This window comes from Zeus faber, assembly GCF_960531495.2.
Source record: "Zeus faber genome assembly, chromosome: 1".
Lineage (NCBI taxonomy): Eukaryota > Metazoa > Chordata > Actinopteri > Zeiformes > Zeidae > Zeus > Zeus faber.
Window position 1 is genome coordinate 47,078,016 of NC_137193.1, and position 15,169 is coordinate 47,093,184.

A 15,169-nucleotide genomic window follows, 5' to 3' on the forward strand; every position below is an offset into this window, starting at 1 on the left:
TAATTAACAATAAAAAAACCTCTAAATATACACTTAATATGATATGAAATCAACAGTAAAAAAATAATAAATTGGCAATATACAATAGTGATTAACAATTATAATTACACTATTATGTTTTCAAGCATTTTCCCATGCTTGCACGTGCCATTCAATTGGTTATCAAATGGATATTACTGGCAGACTAGAAAAATGCATCTTGTCATTTTTGCCTCTTCCTCACATTTAAAAGAAAATGGAGCCAAGTCATGTGCTCTGTGCCTCTGAACAAGATAACTATGGGAAATGGGCAGATGGGAGATGGATCCACTCATTCTGCCCCTGTTTAGCCCCCAGCAGCCAGCAGATATTATTATGTTCCAAATATGATGATTAATATGTCCTTAGGAGTCATCCACACTTTGTTCACGGTTTTGAGGTTAGTACAGACTGACACGCTCAAGAGCTTTGGCTTTGTGTGGATGAACTGAATATTTTGGGACTGTGGCTCAGTACTCATAATGTAAAGGATGTGCAGGGATACCGTACACTTTGGACTCTGTGGAAAGCCCAGCCAAGATTTTAAAGCACTGTAATGTGGGAGTGGTCTGATTTTAGCAGCCACACCTGTCTTGGGTCTAGTAAATTGGGCCCAAGATCAGGGTTGGCTGCATGCCTGTTGCGCATCAGATCAATCAACGGGCACAGGTTAAATCACCCATCCCCACACGCACAAAGGAGCCCTTGTCACGGCATGTTTCCATCTGCTCGGGCTTGTTCCACCTTGCCCACTCTCTTTAATAAACTGGTACGTTTTAACACCATCACCTGTGTCTCTGTGTTGGAGGGCACTGAAAAAGCCACTCGGGTGGCGTGTGACAGGCAGAATTACCACAAGCACTTCCAAAAGTTTTATCTCCTCGCATCCGCAAAATACTATATGTGCTTTAGTGCTCTCGTCTTACTTCAACACGAAGACACTCGTGCTGTGAGTTCACTCACAGTTTGTCGGTACGAAGCATATTTCGTTTACATTTCCTTAAGTTTCTTTCGAGAAATAAGTTCTTAATCTTAATGGGATTTTTTGAGATTCAACAAAAAAAATAAAATAAATAAGTGGTTGCTGATCATTGGAATTCTTGTTGACTTTCAGGTGAACCAAGGAAGTTTGACCCGACCTTCAGAGGGCCGGTTCAGAACAGGTACTGTGTTACACCTACACTTACCTTTTGTTTGAATGGAAATCAGAGTTATTGTTGTGTGAATGCTTTAATTATGCAATGAAACTCATGTATTCTACTTCTTATCACATTTTGGGGACAGCCCACATCATCAGTCTCCATCCACTATTCCCTCCTTTCATCAGTCAAATAATCACTGTGATGGAAAATTACAAAGTGTTATGTGTCTCTAGTTTTTACTATATATATCTGTAGATTTCTGTAGATTGTGTGTCTGTACTTCTTCACCCTTTGTTCAAAGGAATCACTATGTGTGTTTAAGGTTACTCTAAGCTCAAACTTCTGTGTGTGTGTGTGTGTGTGTGTGTGTGTGTGTGTGTGTGTGTGTGTGTGTGTGTGTGTGTGTGTGTGTGTGTGTGTGTGTGTGTGTGTGTGTGTGTGTGTGACCTCTAGGTCGAGGGGAATTTCCTGCCTGCACGGTCAACCACATCCTATTAGGGGTGACGTCTTAGTGCAGGGGTGCCCAATACGTCGATCGCGATCGACCGGTAGATCGCGAAGGTAGTGCGGGTAGATCGCACGCCATTCAAAAAATAAATAAAAAATACAATATGCCTGGAAAAGACAAAACCGTGGTCAACATGATCAGTTTAGTTCAGTAGTGCAACTCCTGTTCTCAAAGCTGCAGCGCCATGATTTGGCGAACTTTCAAAACCTTGCATCAAAGCTGGAGACCCAAGGGAAGGCAGGGAGGGGAGGGGTGCGAGGAGCGCCCTGACAGTGCAGGCTACACAGAGCAGATTGAAAACTGTCTGTCAGACTTTGACAAATGGTTTCAAGGTGCTTTACTCAAGCCAATCGCTACATTTATGTGCTTCCCATTTAGGGAAGATATTGAGGTTGATTCACTCGTATCAAAAATTGCAACACTGTTTCACCTGAACTGGTCTGCAGTGGAGGATGAGATGTTGACACTACAGGCTGACATTCAGCTCAAGTCCAGGGCTCATGGACCGTTTTGGAACTTACTCACAGAGGAAAAGTACCCAAACATGAGGAAATGTGCTACCTCCTTGACTGCATTATTCGGCTCTACTTATTTATGTGAGTCAGCCTTTTCCCACATGAAGACTATTGAGTCGAAATACCGTTCCACCATGACGGATGATCATTTGGAAGCCTGCTTGAGGCTGGCTACCAGCAGCTACTGTCCGGACTATGCAACCCTGGCCAGCTCCATTCAGTGCAAGTCATCAGAGTAAGGTAGTAACCATAAATGTATTTAATGCTATTGTGCCGTAAGGGTTCATGCAGGGATGCAAGGTACACCAACATATATTTTATATATGAAGTATACTCAGCATATACATATAAATAAATATATTTAGCATTTTTTAATGAAGGTAGATCATTTTGACCTGGTAATTTTAAAAGTAGCTCGCAAGCCGAAAAAGAGTGGGCACCCCTGTCTTAGTGCATAGCAATGTGAACAAGATGATGTTGTTTTTGGGGTCTTTCCTTATGACCTATATGACCTTTCCTATGAGGAAAGAGGTGATGACCTGATGACTCAATCACAGCTAAGGGACAAACGGGCATACTGGCACAGACAACAGTATAATTGCCAAACATATGGAGATAAACATCAATCAGCCACAACATAAAAACCATTTGCTTAATATTGTGTAGCTTCTCCTTGTGCCACCAAAACACCAAGACGTTAGCAGCAGATCCTTTAAGTCCTGTAAGTTGTGAGGTGGGACCTCCATGGATCACGCTTGTTCTTCCAGCACATCCCACAGATGTCGACCGCTCTGCAGCTAAGCAGCTCCATACGCAGCAAGCTGCGATGCTCTGTGTGTTCTGACACCTTTCTATCATAGCCAGTATTAACTTTTTTAGCAATTTGTGCTACAGTAGCTCTTCTATGGGATCGGACCAGACGGGCTAGCATTCGTGCCCCACATGCATCAATGAGCCCATGGGCACCCATGACCCGGTTGTCCTTCCTTGGACCACTTTTGGTAGGTACTAACCACTGTATACCGGAAACAAGACCTGCTGTTTTGGGGATGCTCTGACCCAGTCATCTAGCCATCACAATTTGTTTCCTTGTCAAAGTGGCTCAGATCCTTACATTCGCCCATTTCTCCTGCTTCAAACACATCAACTTCATGACTAATTGTTCACTTGCTGCCTAATATATCCCACCCCTTGACAGGGGCCAATGGAACAAGATGATCAATGTCATTCACTTCACCTGTCTGTGGTTTTAATGTTGTGGCTGATCGGTGTACTGAGATTATATGAGTTATTATACTGACTATTATATGCAGCTGGAGAAAGTTTGAGTGTAACCAATTCTAATCAAGTAAATGAGTACCTACATGTGATATAAGGATTGCACTTTCACGTCTTCCTTGGTTAATCAGTGGTTATGTTCTTTTGAGCTCAATGAAGTTATTCTTACAGTATTTGTATTCTCACCGAGATTGGAGGTCGTGAATTTCCACCACACATCACACGTCGCACATCTCTATTTAAAATCATGCTGATATGTGACCTGGAGGACGAAAGAAAACATTGAAAATAATTTTTTCATAAAATATATATTATGTTTTTCTTTTTTTTGATCAATTAACCATTTAAATGTATTTCCTCAGACACACAGGCTCCATGGATGTGTTTTCAGTGACTTTGTACCTCAGATTATTATGTCTTTGTCTAAGATCGATTTTCTGGCCATTGTGTAAGCTTTTTGGCACACCTCCCTCCATGTGCGCTGACACATTGATCATTTGTCATGCGACGTTAATAAAGAGCAAAGCCGAGCGCTGACACTCCTCTTCACTCCAGCACACAGATCGATCGCCATTAGTCAAGCTGGTGGCGGGAGTCGACCAATCCCACACGTTGTTTACAGCCAGATACAGCCACACACACGTGGAGCCAAATCACCAATGGGTAGATTATTTAGGATAATGCTGCCTATTATTAACCGGCAGCATTTCTTTTCTGCACATTTTGTTAAGATACTGTAGATACATGGATAAATTCTTTATTCTGGGAAAGTCGGCTCACGTCAAAAAATATGCAAAAATAATAAAGTAATCCAATATAATATTATACAATAATATTATTATAATAATATAATATAATAATATGAATATGAATATATGAATATGAATATATTAATATGCAATTAACCAAAACAATTTTGAGAAGATAGAAAGATTTGATTTTAAATTAAACCTAAAAATCAACAATGAACAAGAAATTAATTAAGATGTGGCAGGCTAAAATAACCTAATAAAAAATAATAAACATAAACCTAAAATTGAACAAAAAGCAATACAATGAACAATAAAATGAAATAAACAAAGTCTACAAAAAAATTACAAGATAGAAAAAAAATTGATATATAATAAACCAAACAATTAACATTAAAGAATAGAAATAATCCTTACAGTTAACAATAAAAAAAAAAAGTTTTGATTTGTACTCAGTGAAAGATATTTTTTTGACATGCTTTCATTTGAAAATTATCCTAACTGAATATAAACAGTTATCAACAAAGCATATTAAAATATATGATTGTAATGTAGTAATGATTGTAGATCATTTCAGTCATTTGGCAACACACTAGACTGGATCCTGCACTGACCGTAAATTGTATTTATTTGTTTGTTTATTTATTTGGCAAGTCTGTCTTTTTCTTCGACATTTTGTTGCGTGATCTCATCATCTATGGAAAAACACTGAAGGAGCTCCACAACTTTTACGACCACAGTCAACCACATCAGCACATTCCAATAACAGCCAAAACCCCTTCCTAGGCTCCGCCTCAATGACTTTAATTCCTGATAATATTATGCAGTCATTTCGGGGGGGGGGGGGGGGGCGCGACAATACAAGTTATCTCTTCAGTGTTTAACGCCGGCTTGCCAGGCTGCTGTGAAGTCGGGTTCTGAGTTCTCCAGAGCGTCTTTATCCCGTGCTCCACATCCCAATCCGCCGCTGCTGCTGCTGTTGCTGCTGCTGTGGGAAGGAACCAGAGAGACTTTGATGTTGCTGTGGCTCACAGGCTTTTTCCTTAATGAGCACTGGGAGAGCCGCGGCTCGGCGCTCGTCTGGTTCTCGTGTACGAGCTCAAAGTGCTACACAAAGCAACCTCACCTGCGGTTACTGAGCGGTTGTCCCGCCCAGGCAGAAGTGGCTGTAGCGTGCATGTAGTGCGCGGCTACTTTTAAGGATTCCCCCCCGTCACCGTAAAGGATATAAGCCATTAGATGAATACAACACGCATCAGCCTCCGCTGCACCACCACACCACAGCGTAATAATGGATTCTGTAATGGGCCATTTAAAAATCTTCACTTGCTGATAGTTGAAGAGATTGAGTTTGCTTGTCTTCCGCTATATTATAACCATGATAAGAATCTCATGCTCATTAGGATCTCCTGGTCACTAAATTCCAATGTCCGTTAATGTTGAAATCCATAAGATTGTCTATGCTGGGTGGATAACGTTGCAATTCCCAGAATTCCATTCAAAACTCCAACATCTGGGTTTTTTTATGGTCACTTTCATTTCTCCAAAGTTAACCTTCTGCTCGATTGATTTGTGGGGTTTTTTATTGGTCACTTGAGGCGTTCAGGATATTTGCTGTTCTTTTTTTGTGAATGTTCTTCTATATTCACAGTTTGCCGACCACAACTAGCTGTGGGCTGCTTTATCAAATTCACCGCAGCTGACTTTCACTTCTTGCGTGTGGTGGACCCTGCCACCAACAATGGAAACAACACATAGAGGAGCACATGGATAATGCAAATATACTGAACAGCTATTTCTAAAATAAAGTGCCAGCTTTTTTTTTTTATAAAATAATGTAACATCACTTTAAGTATCCCCAGACCAGACTCTGGGATTCTTTTCTCACTCCCTTCCAGTGTGAATATGAATCTGTTACATCTTGCATTTGGCGGACACACACACAGACACACACACACACACACACACACACACGCACGCACGCACACACGCACACAGAGGGGAACATGCTTATCTGTGGCACCCCCTGTCACTGGTGTCGTCCTGTTTCCCACAGAGATATCAGCTCCGAAAATATAATATAACACTGACACAGAGCTTCTCATGGTGCTGACAGACCGCTCTCCCGGCCCGCTCTCTCTCTCCCTCCCTCCCTTCCTCCTCCACATCACTTTAACTATTCAAAGCAACAAAGTCTGCCTGCCCAGTGACCCAAGAGTGAGGCGGCTGCTTTGATCCAAAATTTAAGTGCGATCCCAGTGTCTGTAGCGGTGCCAGAGCAGCGTTGGAAGTTCCTGTTGGTGAGACTATTTTATTTTTGCCCTGGACGGCATTAGCAGTCAAGAGTCGCTGCAGAGAACAAGTTGAAAGACAAAGCTCCGAACCTTACTGTGTCATAGAGGAGGAGGAGGAGGTGGAGGTGGAGGGGGAGAAGGGTAGGGGAGGAAGGTTGGGTGTAGAATTCCGCCCATCAGATCTTCCGGGCTAATCACCCGTGATGCCTGGGTGATGGGCTCCTTGGTTCCACTCCCATCGAACACACACTGAGGGGTTCAAAGACAAGAAAGCCAAGGCATCACTGTGGCAACCCTGACAGCGCCCTTCTTCTTCTTCTTTTTCTTCTTCTTCTTCTTCTTCTTCTTAATTTAAATTAAATTAAATTAAATTAAAATGATCCCTTGCTGCATGCCGCCTGTTAATGGCATTATATATATAAAAATAGGTATAAGTTTCCAGGTGAATCTAGGTTTCACAATGACTACTGTATCTGTCGCAGGTCCTCAGTCGTTAATTTGTCGTAAATCCCTGTTTAAAACTCCGCTATCTGATGTGATTTAATGCAGCTTATGGTTGATAAAAGTGTGACTGACCTGAATATGCAGAGATTGTCTGTAAATCATCCATTATCAGCTCAGCTGCAAGGAATGGTTGACCTGGGTAATCATATTTTTGGAATTGCAGATCAAAGCAGATCATGTGCTTTATTTTGGTTTTGTTACATAGGGAGAACAGGTGGAAATGGCCCAGGAGAGAAGACTATAATAAGTAACTGTTTTGACAGGATCAAAATCCTGAATCCACCATAATGCTCAATTTAACAAAACCAACCTCCTAGGGACGTTCATTATAACTACAGAACACTATTACTGCAGTGCCATCAAAAATGTATGCTTAACTTCAACTGCATTTCCAAACATTTCAGGATAATTTGTAATGCAAAAGAAAACAGGTGCAATTGCTTGAAATATGTCCCATAGGCCACGCAAAGCTAAAACTAAAGCTAAAACAGATCTGGTCATGTCTCACACACAAGAAATACCATTGGTTTGCATCGACTATAGAAGCATAAGAGAGGTGTGTGTGTGTGTGTGTGTGTGTGTGTGTGTGTGTGTGTGTGTGTGTGTGTGTGTGTGTGTGTGTGTGTGTGTGTGTGTGTGTGTGTGTGTGTGTGTGTGTGTGTGTGTGTGTGTGTGTGCGGTGTTTTTGCAACGTACATCTTGGAAAAATGTATATTCTGTGTGGCACACGGGTGGCTTTGGCTCCTCATGGCCATCTGCTATTTAATTATGAAATGCTATTCGGAGGATGAAATGCAGCAAGCGTGTGTGGTGTCTGGATAGCAGAGTGTTACCAGCCTGCATACAAAACAAGGACAAGCCGCTCTTCAGAGAGAAATGCTGTTATATCTGCCGGGCCCCGGGCCCCCTCTTGACACTGGCTTTGGTCCCCTGGACATAAAAGGAGAGAGAAGAGGAGGGAGGAGGATTACTGGTGTGGTCAGAAACCTGCAGTCTATTTTCCCATTTTATTTTTTATTAGAAGTATAGTATGTGTTTTGTGTAGCAGTGGATTGAACCTAGCTTTGTTTGGAGGCCCGGGCCTGTTGGTGGTGGTGTGGTGTACAGAGAGGGGTGAAAGGGCCAGGGCTGATGGTGCTTTCTGGCTACTGATGGAGAGAGGGATAGAGACGTATACCTCTTTTCCACTGCACAAAGAAAAAAACCTCACACCTGCTAACATCTGGCTTTTGCCTTCAGTGGGAAAGGTTACAATCGGCGTTTATTCCCAGGACAAATGACCGTGCAGTAGTCTTATCAGCTTATCGATATTTTTCGGCTCCAACTCCGATGGCCGGTGTTGGAAACATGACACCCGGGACGACACGCAAAGTTTCACCCAGACATTGGACGATGGATGTGTGAACGTGCCTGATCAATGTTAATCAATGTGAGTTGAACCGCAGTTTATACCGGGAGAGGTGTGTGGAAGGAGAGAGAGAGAGAGAGAGAGAGAGAGAGAGAGAGAGAGAAAGAGAGGGAGAGAGAGAGAGAGAGGGAGGGAGGGAGAGACGGACGGACGGCGAGAGAGAGCATTGTGAATTCAGCAATGATCAGTTTCTCAGAGCACTGACTTACGACGGCACCACATCCTGCCGAGTGTTCAGAGCTTCAACCTGTTTACAGAAGTACCAACTGCCCTCCCCCCACATTTTAGTTTTATATTTTTATATATTCATTTCACTATTGCATATTTCCATACTTTTCTTTTTCTATTATTACTTCATTAATATTGCCCATTTCTTCATGTTACCCTCTATGTATCTATTTATTCAACTCAGTTCAAAGTGCTTTGGCGTGTTTTCATTGCCAAAGCATATGGAAAAAAAAAGTAATATGGAACAAAAAATAATTAACGGAAAAATGTTGCAGTTAAACAAAAAAATGAAATATATATACAAATTAAGGTTAGCTAGGTTGACTGTACTTATACAGTACACATACTGTTTAAGTACAAATAAAAAAGAAAAATGTAAACATTGCTGATATATACGTATATATATATATATATATATATATATATATATATATATATATATATATATATATATATATATATATATATGCAGTATATACACACAGTATATACCTAATCTGTTTCCATCTGTTTATTTGCATTTTCTATCCTTTTTCCCTCCCCTCTATTGCTTATTTCCACTCTTTCTATGTCCCCTCTCTTCCTCTCCCCAGGAGCTGCACGGATGTGGTTTGCTGTGTTATCTTCATTGTCGCCATACTGGGCTACATCGCTCTGGGCACCGTGGGTGAGTTTGACATGTTGCTGCCGATTTCATCACATCGGCTTTCGTAAAGAGGGAGACGCACACTTTCAGACACAGACACACACATACACCCCCCCCCCCCCACACACACACACACACACACAGACACACACACTCCACCACCACCACTCTGGTGGTGGTGGTGGAGTGTTCCCCATTGTGGAGGTGTGATTTCCTCATGTCTCCTTTGTGTTCTGCCAAGGCGTAAGGAACATAACCCTTAACAGATGGGGAGCGAGGGCGCAAGGAGCTGGAATTACGGGAAATGGATGATGGGTAGGAGGAAGCTGTTCAGACAGATTTTGTGTCGGCAAAAAGCTTAAAACGGGACAACCCCCCACCCCCACTTACATTATGTGTTGGCATTCAGCGGTGAACCAACTTTTCTATACATTCAGGTTTTTTTCAGGATTCAGTGGTGCGTAAAAAACACGCAACAAAATGTTTGACTGTGAAGACAGAGTGGGGGTTGAGGAATGCCGCTGCCCACAGAGAGTCCTTTTCTTTTCCCAAGTGGGAGTCACGTAGTAGACTGGAGCCGACTGTCTATTTCTCTGGTGCCACGGTTGTTTCACATTTTCTAACCAGCTTTCATCACACTTTGGCGTCTTTGACCATGTTCACTCCTAATTCATACTTTTCATATTTCCTTAAATGTCCCCTGTTGTTTTTATTTTTTTATTTTTTTATTTTTAAAGCCCAATCTCTTCCCATTTGGCCATTATTTCAAAATCAGCGTTCTCTGATTCCACATGCCTTTCTCTGATTCCGCATGCCTTTTTGGATTTTTAGCCTTTTGTGACCTCACACACCAAAGGTAATGATCTGCATATGCCCGCTTCAGAGTGAAGAACCTCAGATCACAGTAGAATCAAGTTCCTCCTCTCCTCAACATGGAGTTGTGAGCTGAAAGCCAAGAGTCCTAGTTCCATGTAACTCCGACGTAAAGAAGGTCAAAATTGGCCAGAAGGACAGAGTTATGACTGTGTGAGGTAGAACGTTTTTACCACCAAATTTGAGGACATCTTAATACCTTTTGTCAGGAGGAGCCCGGGGATTGAGCCCCCAACCCTTCTTGTAGAATTTCAAGCCCGATCACAAAGTGCAGTCCTGTGGCAAGCTGTTGTCAGTGGAGTCATGTCTCAGTCTGGGCAGGAGAGAGCCTCTGTCTCCCAGTTACTCTAAACGAGCCTCGGCCATGACAATAGATGAGCCTTCAAATAATCAGCTGAAAAACGTTTCCTTTCCTCTGCTGTCATGCTTCTCTGCAAATATAGTTCCTGGGGTTTTTTTTGTTCGACGGCTGCCGTTGCTCTGTCCCGTGCTCAACATAATGCTTCATTGACGTACGAGGTGGTAGGTCTCTCCACCGTCTTGTTCAGTTTATGCAAACAAATATAACACAAAGGGTTACTCAGTAAATTTAATTTCACAGTAACAGAAACGGCCGAAAATTGTGCTGTTGATAGCACAGAGCAATTTAAGGTGGATTACCGAGACTCAAAATGGATTTTTTTTTTTTTTTTTTTAACGTTTCTTCTCAATTAATATGCATGCACAGTGTACCAGGGCATGAAAGAAAAGTGTCTCTGTTTTAACTTATTCAGGCAGACCTTGCCTTCCTTCGTGCACTGTAGTTAACTTCTGATTGTCACACGTTCCGCTGTTATCTGGAGAATTCGTGCTGATCCGCTCAGTTTGCAGAATCTTCCTACACAGCACTGCAAGGGCCCAGCGCTTCATTCTCGCCCAGAGAGATCGCATGTGTCATTAACATCTCTAAAGAGACGGGAATGAGGCTAATGGAGCTGCCTTTCAGTTTTTTTGTTTTTTTTCTCATCTTCTTTCTGCCATGGCCCAGTGTGACTTAATAGTCGGAGCTTGGGGAAAATGCAGCCATTCTTAATGCCGTTTTGTACCTCTGTGTTGACACTTTTGTGAAGGTACAGTGTGCACATTATGTCCTACTGGAGTGCTGTTGAAACTTTGAGGTTTGAAGAAGGTTTATAAAGGAGGTTAAATATTTTGGAGGCAATTTCCCTCCATTTATTATGATGAATGTATCTATCAATCTATCTTAACATGTCCTCTGCATGGAATCACATTTTGTATATTCTGTATATTTTTGCATATTTGGGTCTTGGCTTTTTTAATTTCTCTATTGCCAATTGTCTATACAGCAATGCACCAACGCTCCCCATTTCTTGCATATGAAAATGGCCGAATAAACACATTCTGACTCTGATTCTGAAACCCCTGCAATGCATATCTCTACAGATATGCCAACACACGTCTCCACAGAGAAATATGTTTTAGGCCTTTAGGGGTTCAGCCCCGTTGGGCCCAATCCCTGATGCTAAAAATGTTACTGGAATGTGAAAATACCCTCTATATAAAAAATAAAAATTGACTTTAATCTGTGATTTCTAGCCTGGATCCATGGTGACCCCAGAAAGGTGGTGTATCCCACCGACAGCCACGGCCAGTTCTGTGGCCAGCAGGGGGCCCCCAATGCGTGAGTGGAACATTTTCTGCTTTATAATTTCTCACATACTGAAAAATATGTATATATCGTTATTTTCCAATTTACCTGCGTTAGCATTCCATCACTATCTTTTTGACCCTGAAAAGCTTGGAGTGTGAGTTATTACCGTAAGTATAGTAAAGTGTAGGTGTGCTGTGTCTGGGTAGAGGCCGATATGAATTAGACAGTCATATCCATTAAAGAGCAGATTTTTCAAACCATTGTCTCCATCCAGTGTCGTCGTCTTCTTTTTTATGCAGCCTCTCCCCCCCCCCCCCTTCTCTCTCTCTTCATCCTTTTGTCGCCGTAGAAACAAAGCCATATTGTTCTACTTCAACATACTGCAATGTGCCAATCCTGCCGTTTTAATTAACCTCCAGTGCCCTACAACACAGGTAGGAGAATCTCTGTCCTCCTTCAGGTGGATTCCATTCAGATTTTAGGTGTATTTATTTATACCTTAGGAATTATTTGCACTGACTCATGGTGTTGGAATCAAAATTCTATGCTTTTTTATTTTTTGTATCAACTGAATTATATTGTTGTTGTTGAATATAGAAACAATCAGTGTAAGGTTTAGTAACCACTGAGCCTAACATAGAACTAAAGATTTGTGCAATAAGAATAAATCTGCCATGCATTGCTTTTTGTCAAAAGGAGTTTTTATCTTTCAATTAAGTTGAGATATGTTTTAATTTTAAAGAGGTTATGGACGTGTATATGAAAAAAAAATCTACTTAAATAGAAGAGTTAACGAACCGTCAAGTCAAGGCATCTGAACGGGTGTCACAATATCCAGCCCTATTCATATTTCCATTTCATGTGTTATTGCTTAAATTTGCACTGTTTTTTTTTCTCAGCTCTGTGTCTCCAAGTGCCCGGACAGATTTGCCACCTACCAGGACATGCAGTACAGCTACAGGTACAACAACAAGGACTACTGGGAATATTACAAGCAGTTCTGCAAGCCAGGCTTTGACAATCCTAAAAAGGTGAGAAACACATCACTGGTGCATTGAATTAACACTTTTCATTGGATTGGATTCCTGAGTCTTGAATCACATCTATATATTCTGTATATTTTTATAAATATTACTATTTCTGTTTTTTTTGGGGGGTATTTGTGTATATTTGGCAAATTATATTTTATTTGTACCTTTTATTCTATGTTATTGTATTATTATTATTAATAATATTAATAATAATAATTATTATTTTTTTTATTTATTTATGTATTTATTTATTTATTTTATTTTATTTTATTTTATTTATTTATTTATTTATTTATTTATTTATATTTTTTTCAGACTTTTTGATCTTTTCTTTTTAATGATATTCATCTGTAGAGAAACGTACCCTCCCCAATCCTTACCATGACACATTCCTTGTGCTGTATATGTAAATGTGCTGGCGGAATAAACTGATTCTGATTCTCATTTAATAATGAATTAAGTGGATACATTCAGAATTCTTTATTGGGGTTTGAACAGCTGCATATATTTTGTTAACTATGAAATTCAGAGTATTAACTAATCTACTAAATGAAAATGACTGTGTGGGCTGGTACCATGAACATTATATTAAAATAATTTCAGTTATTAAGGTGTTTTTGAAGTCTTGGTGTAAGAAATACAACATCATGAAGAAACTTCACACTTAACATAAGTGTAAATACCACAAATTTGGAATACAAACAATACAAATACATGAAATGCAAACAAAAACATCAAAAAGATGACCATGATGACTACAGCAAGACTTTTTAAAAATTTCTGGTTTATTATGTATTGTTGTTGTTACAACTATCTATCTATCTATCTATCTATCTATCTATCTATCTATCTATCTATCTATCTATCTATCTATCTGTCTGTCTGTCTGTCTGTCTGTCTGTCTGTCTGTCTGTCTGTCTGTCTGTCTGTCTGTCTGTCTGTCTGTCTGTCTGTCCGTCCATCAACATTTTATTGTAATAAATGAATTCACTTGTCATTCCTATTTTTTCTCCCATCTTCAGCCATTCAGCGAGGTGTTAAAAGACGAAGACTGTCCGTCCATGATCGTGCCGAGCAGACCTTGTAAGTGTATCCCAACCCTCGTGTACACTCTTATCACTGTGTGTAGCTAACATTACGATGGACCGAAGGAAAACTCCCTCTTTGCGTTTCAGTCCTGCAGCGCTGCTTCCCCGATTTCATCACCAGGAACGGAATCTTAACTGTCGCCAATCAGACCAATTTTAAAGATGGAGCAGGTAAAACCAGGAGCGTGGACGACCTCCGGGACGCAGCCAAGTAAGTCCTGCTGGCCTTTTTTTGTTTTGTCGGTTAGAACTAGTTTTAATAATAACCTTTATCTCTCTCTCTTTCTCTCTCTCTCTCTCCTTAATATATATATACTGTATATATACACACACACACACACACACACACACCGATCAGCCACAACATTAAAACCACTGACTGGTGAAGTGAATAACATTGATCATCTCGTTCCAAGGCACCTGTCAAGTGTTGGGATTTATGAGGCAGCAAGTGAACGGTCAGTTCTTGAAGTTGATGTGTTGTAAGGAGGAAAAATGGTCAAGCGTAAGGATCTGAGCGACTTTGACAAGGAAACAAATTGTGATGGCTTAGACGACTGGGTCAGAGCATCCCCAAAACAGCAGGTCTTGTTTCCGGTATACAGTGGTTAGTACCTATCAAAATTGGTCCAAGGAAGGACAACCGCTGAACTGGCGACAGGGTCATGGACGCCCATGGGCTCATTGATGGTGGAGCTGTATTGGCGGCACGAGGGTGCGCTACACAATATTAGTGGTTAGAAATGGTGGTTTTGATGTTATGGCTGATCTGTGTGTGTGTGTGTGTGTGTGTGTGTGTGTATATGTATGTATAGAACCTTTGATACGCGACATTCAAATTCTAAGTGCTTCACATTAATAGAAGACAATGAAATTGTAACAATAAAAGCAAAGCAAGCAAAGTAAGCAAAATGCATTGAGAAAAAAAAGGTAAATATTATACTCATTTCATATTTGGGTCGTCAATTTGGACTTTGGAGGATCACGATCCTTCCTCAGCGAATAATTCATAAATACTGTCAACTCTCACAGATTGTTTTATTCCAACTCGCACATATAAAGGCGGGATTCACACAGAACCCTGTTATAATTCAGACTGAATCATTTTTCTATCAGTTTGGTTATGTTATTATTAGCAGTGATCCGCGAGAGATGATCAAATCGCACAATTTAACCAAGAGATTAGAATAACCATCTTTGGGGTCCTACTTCAGAAAAAAGTTCTTTAAAATGTGT

At 40.8% G+C, this 15,169-nt stretch overlaps 1 protein-coding gene across 4 annotated transcripts in view; it reads left to right on the forward strand.

Annotated features, from left to right (window-relative positions):
* Nucleotides 1-15,169, forward strand: part of slc44a5b (solute carrier family 44 member 5b) — a 50,971-nt gene that overhangs the window by 22,200 nt on the left and 13,602 nt on the right. For all 4 annotated transcript variants that reach the window (XM_079998722.1, XM_079998724.1, XM_079998721.1 and 1 more), the window contains exons 2-8: nucleotides 1,133-1,181; nucleotides 9,238-9,311; nucleotides 11,760-11,844; nucleotides 12,164-12,248; nucleotides 12,714-12,845; nucleotides 13,868-13,928; nucleotides 14,021-14,144. In XM_079998722.1, coding sequence (XP_079854848.1) covers nucleotides 1,133-1,181; nucleotides 9,238-9,311; nucleotides 11,760-11,844; nucleotides 12,164-12,248; nucleotides 12,714-12,845; nucleotides 13,868-13,928; nucleotides 14,021-14,144 — 610 coding nt within the window. The remainder of the gene's footprint in view (nucleotides 1-1,132; nucleotides 1,182-9,237; nucleotides 9,312-11,759; nucleotides 11,845-12,163; nucleotides 12,249-12,713; nucleotides 12,846-13,867; nucleotides 13,929-14,020; nucleotides 14,145-15,169) is intronic.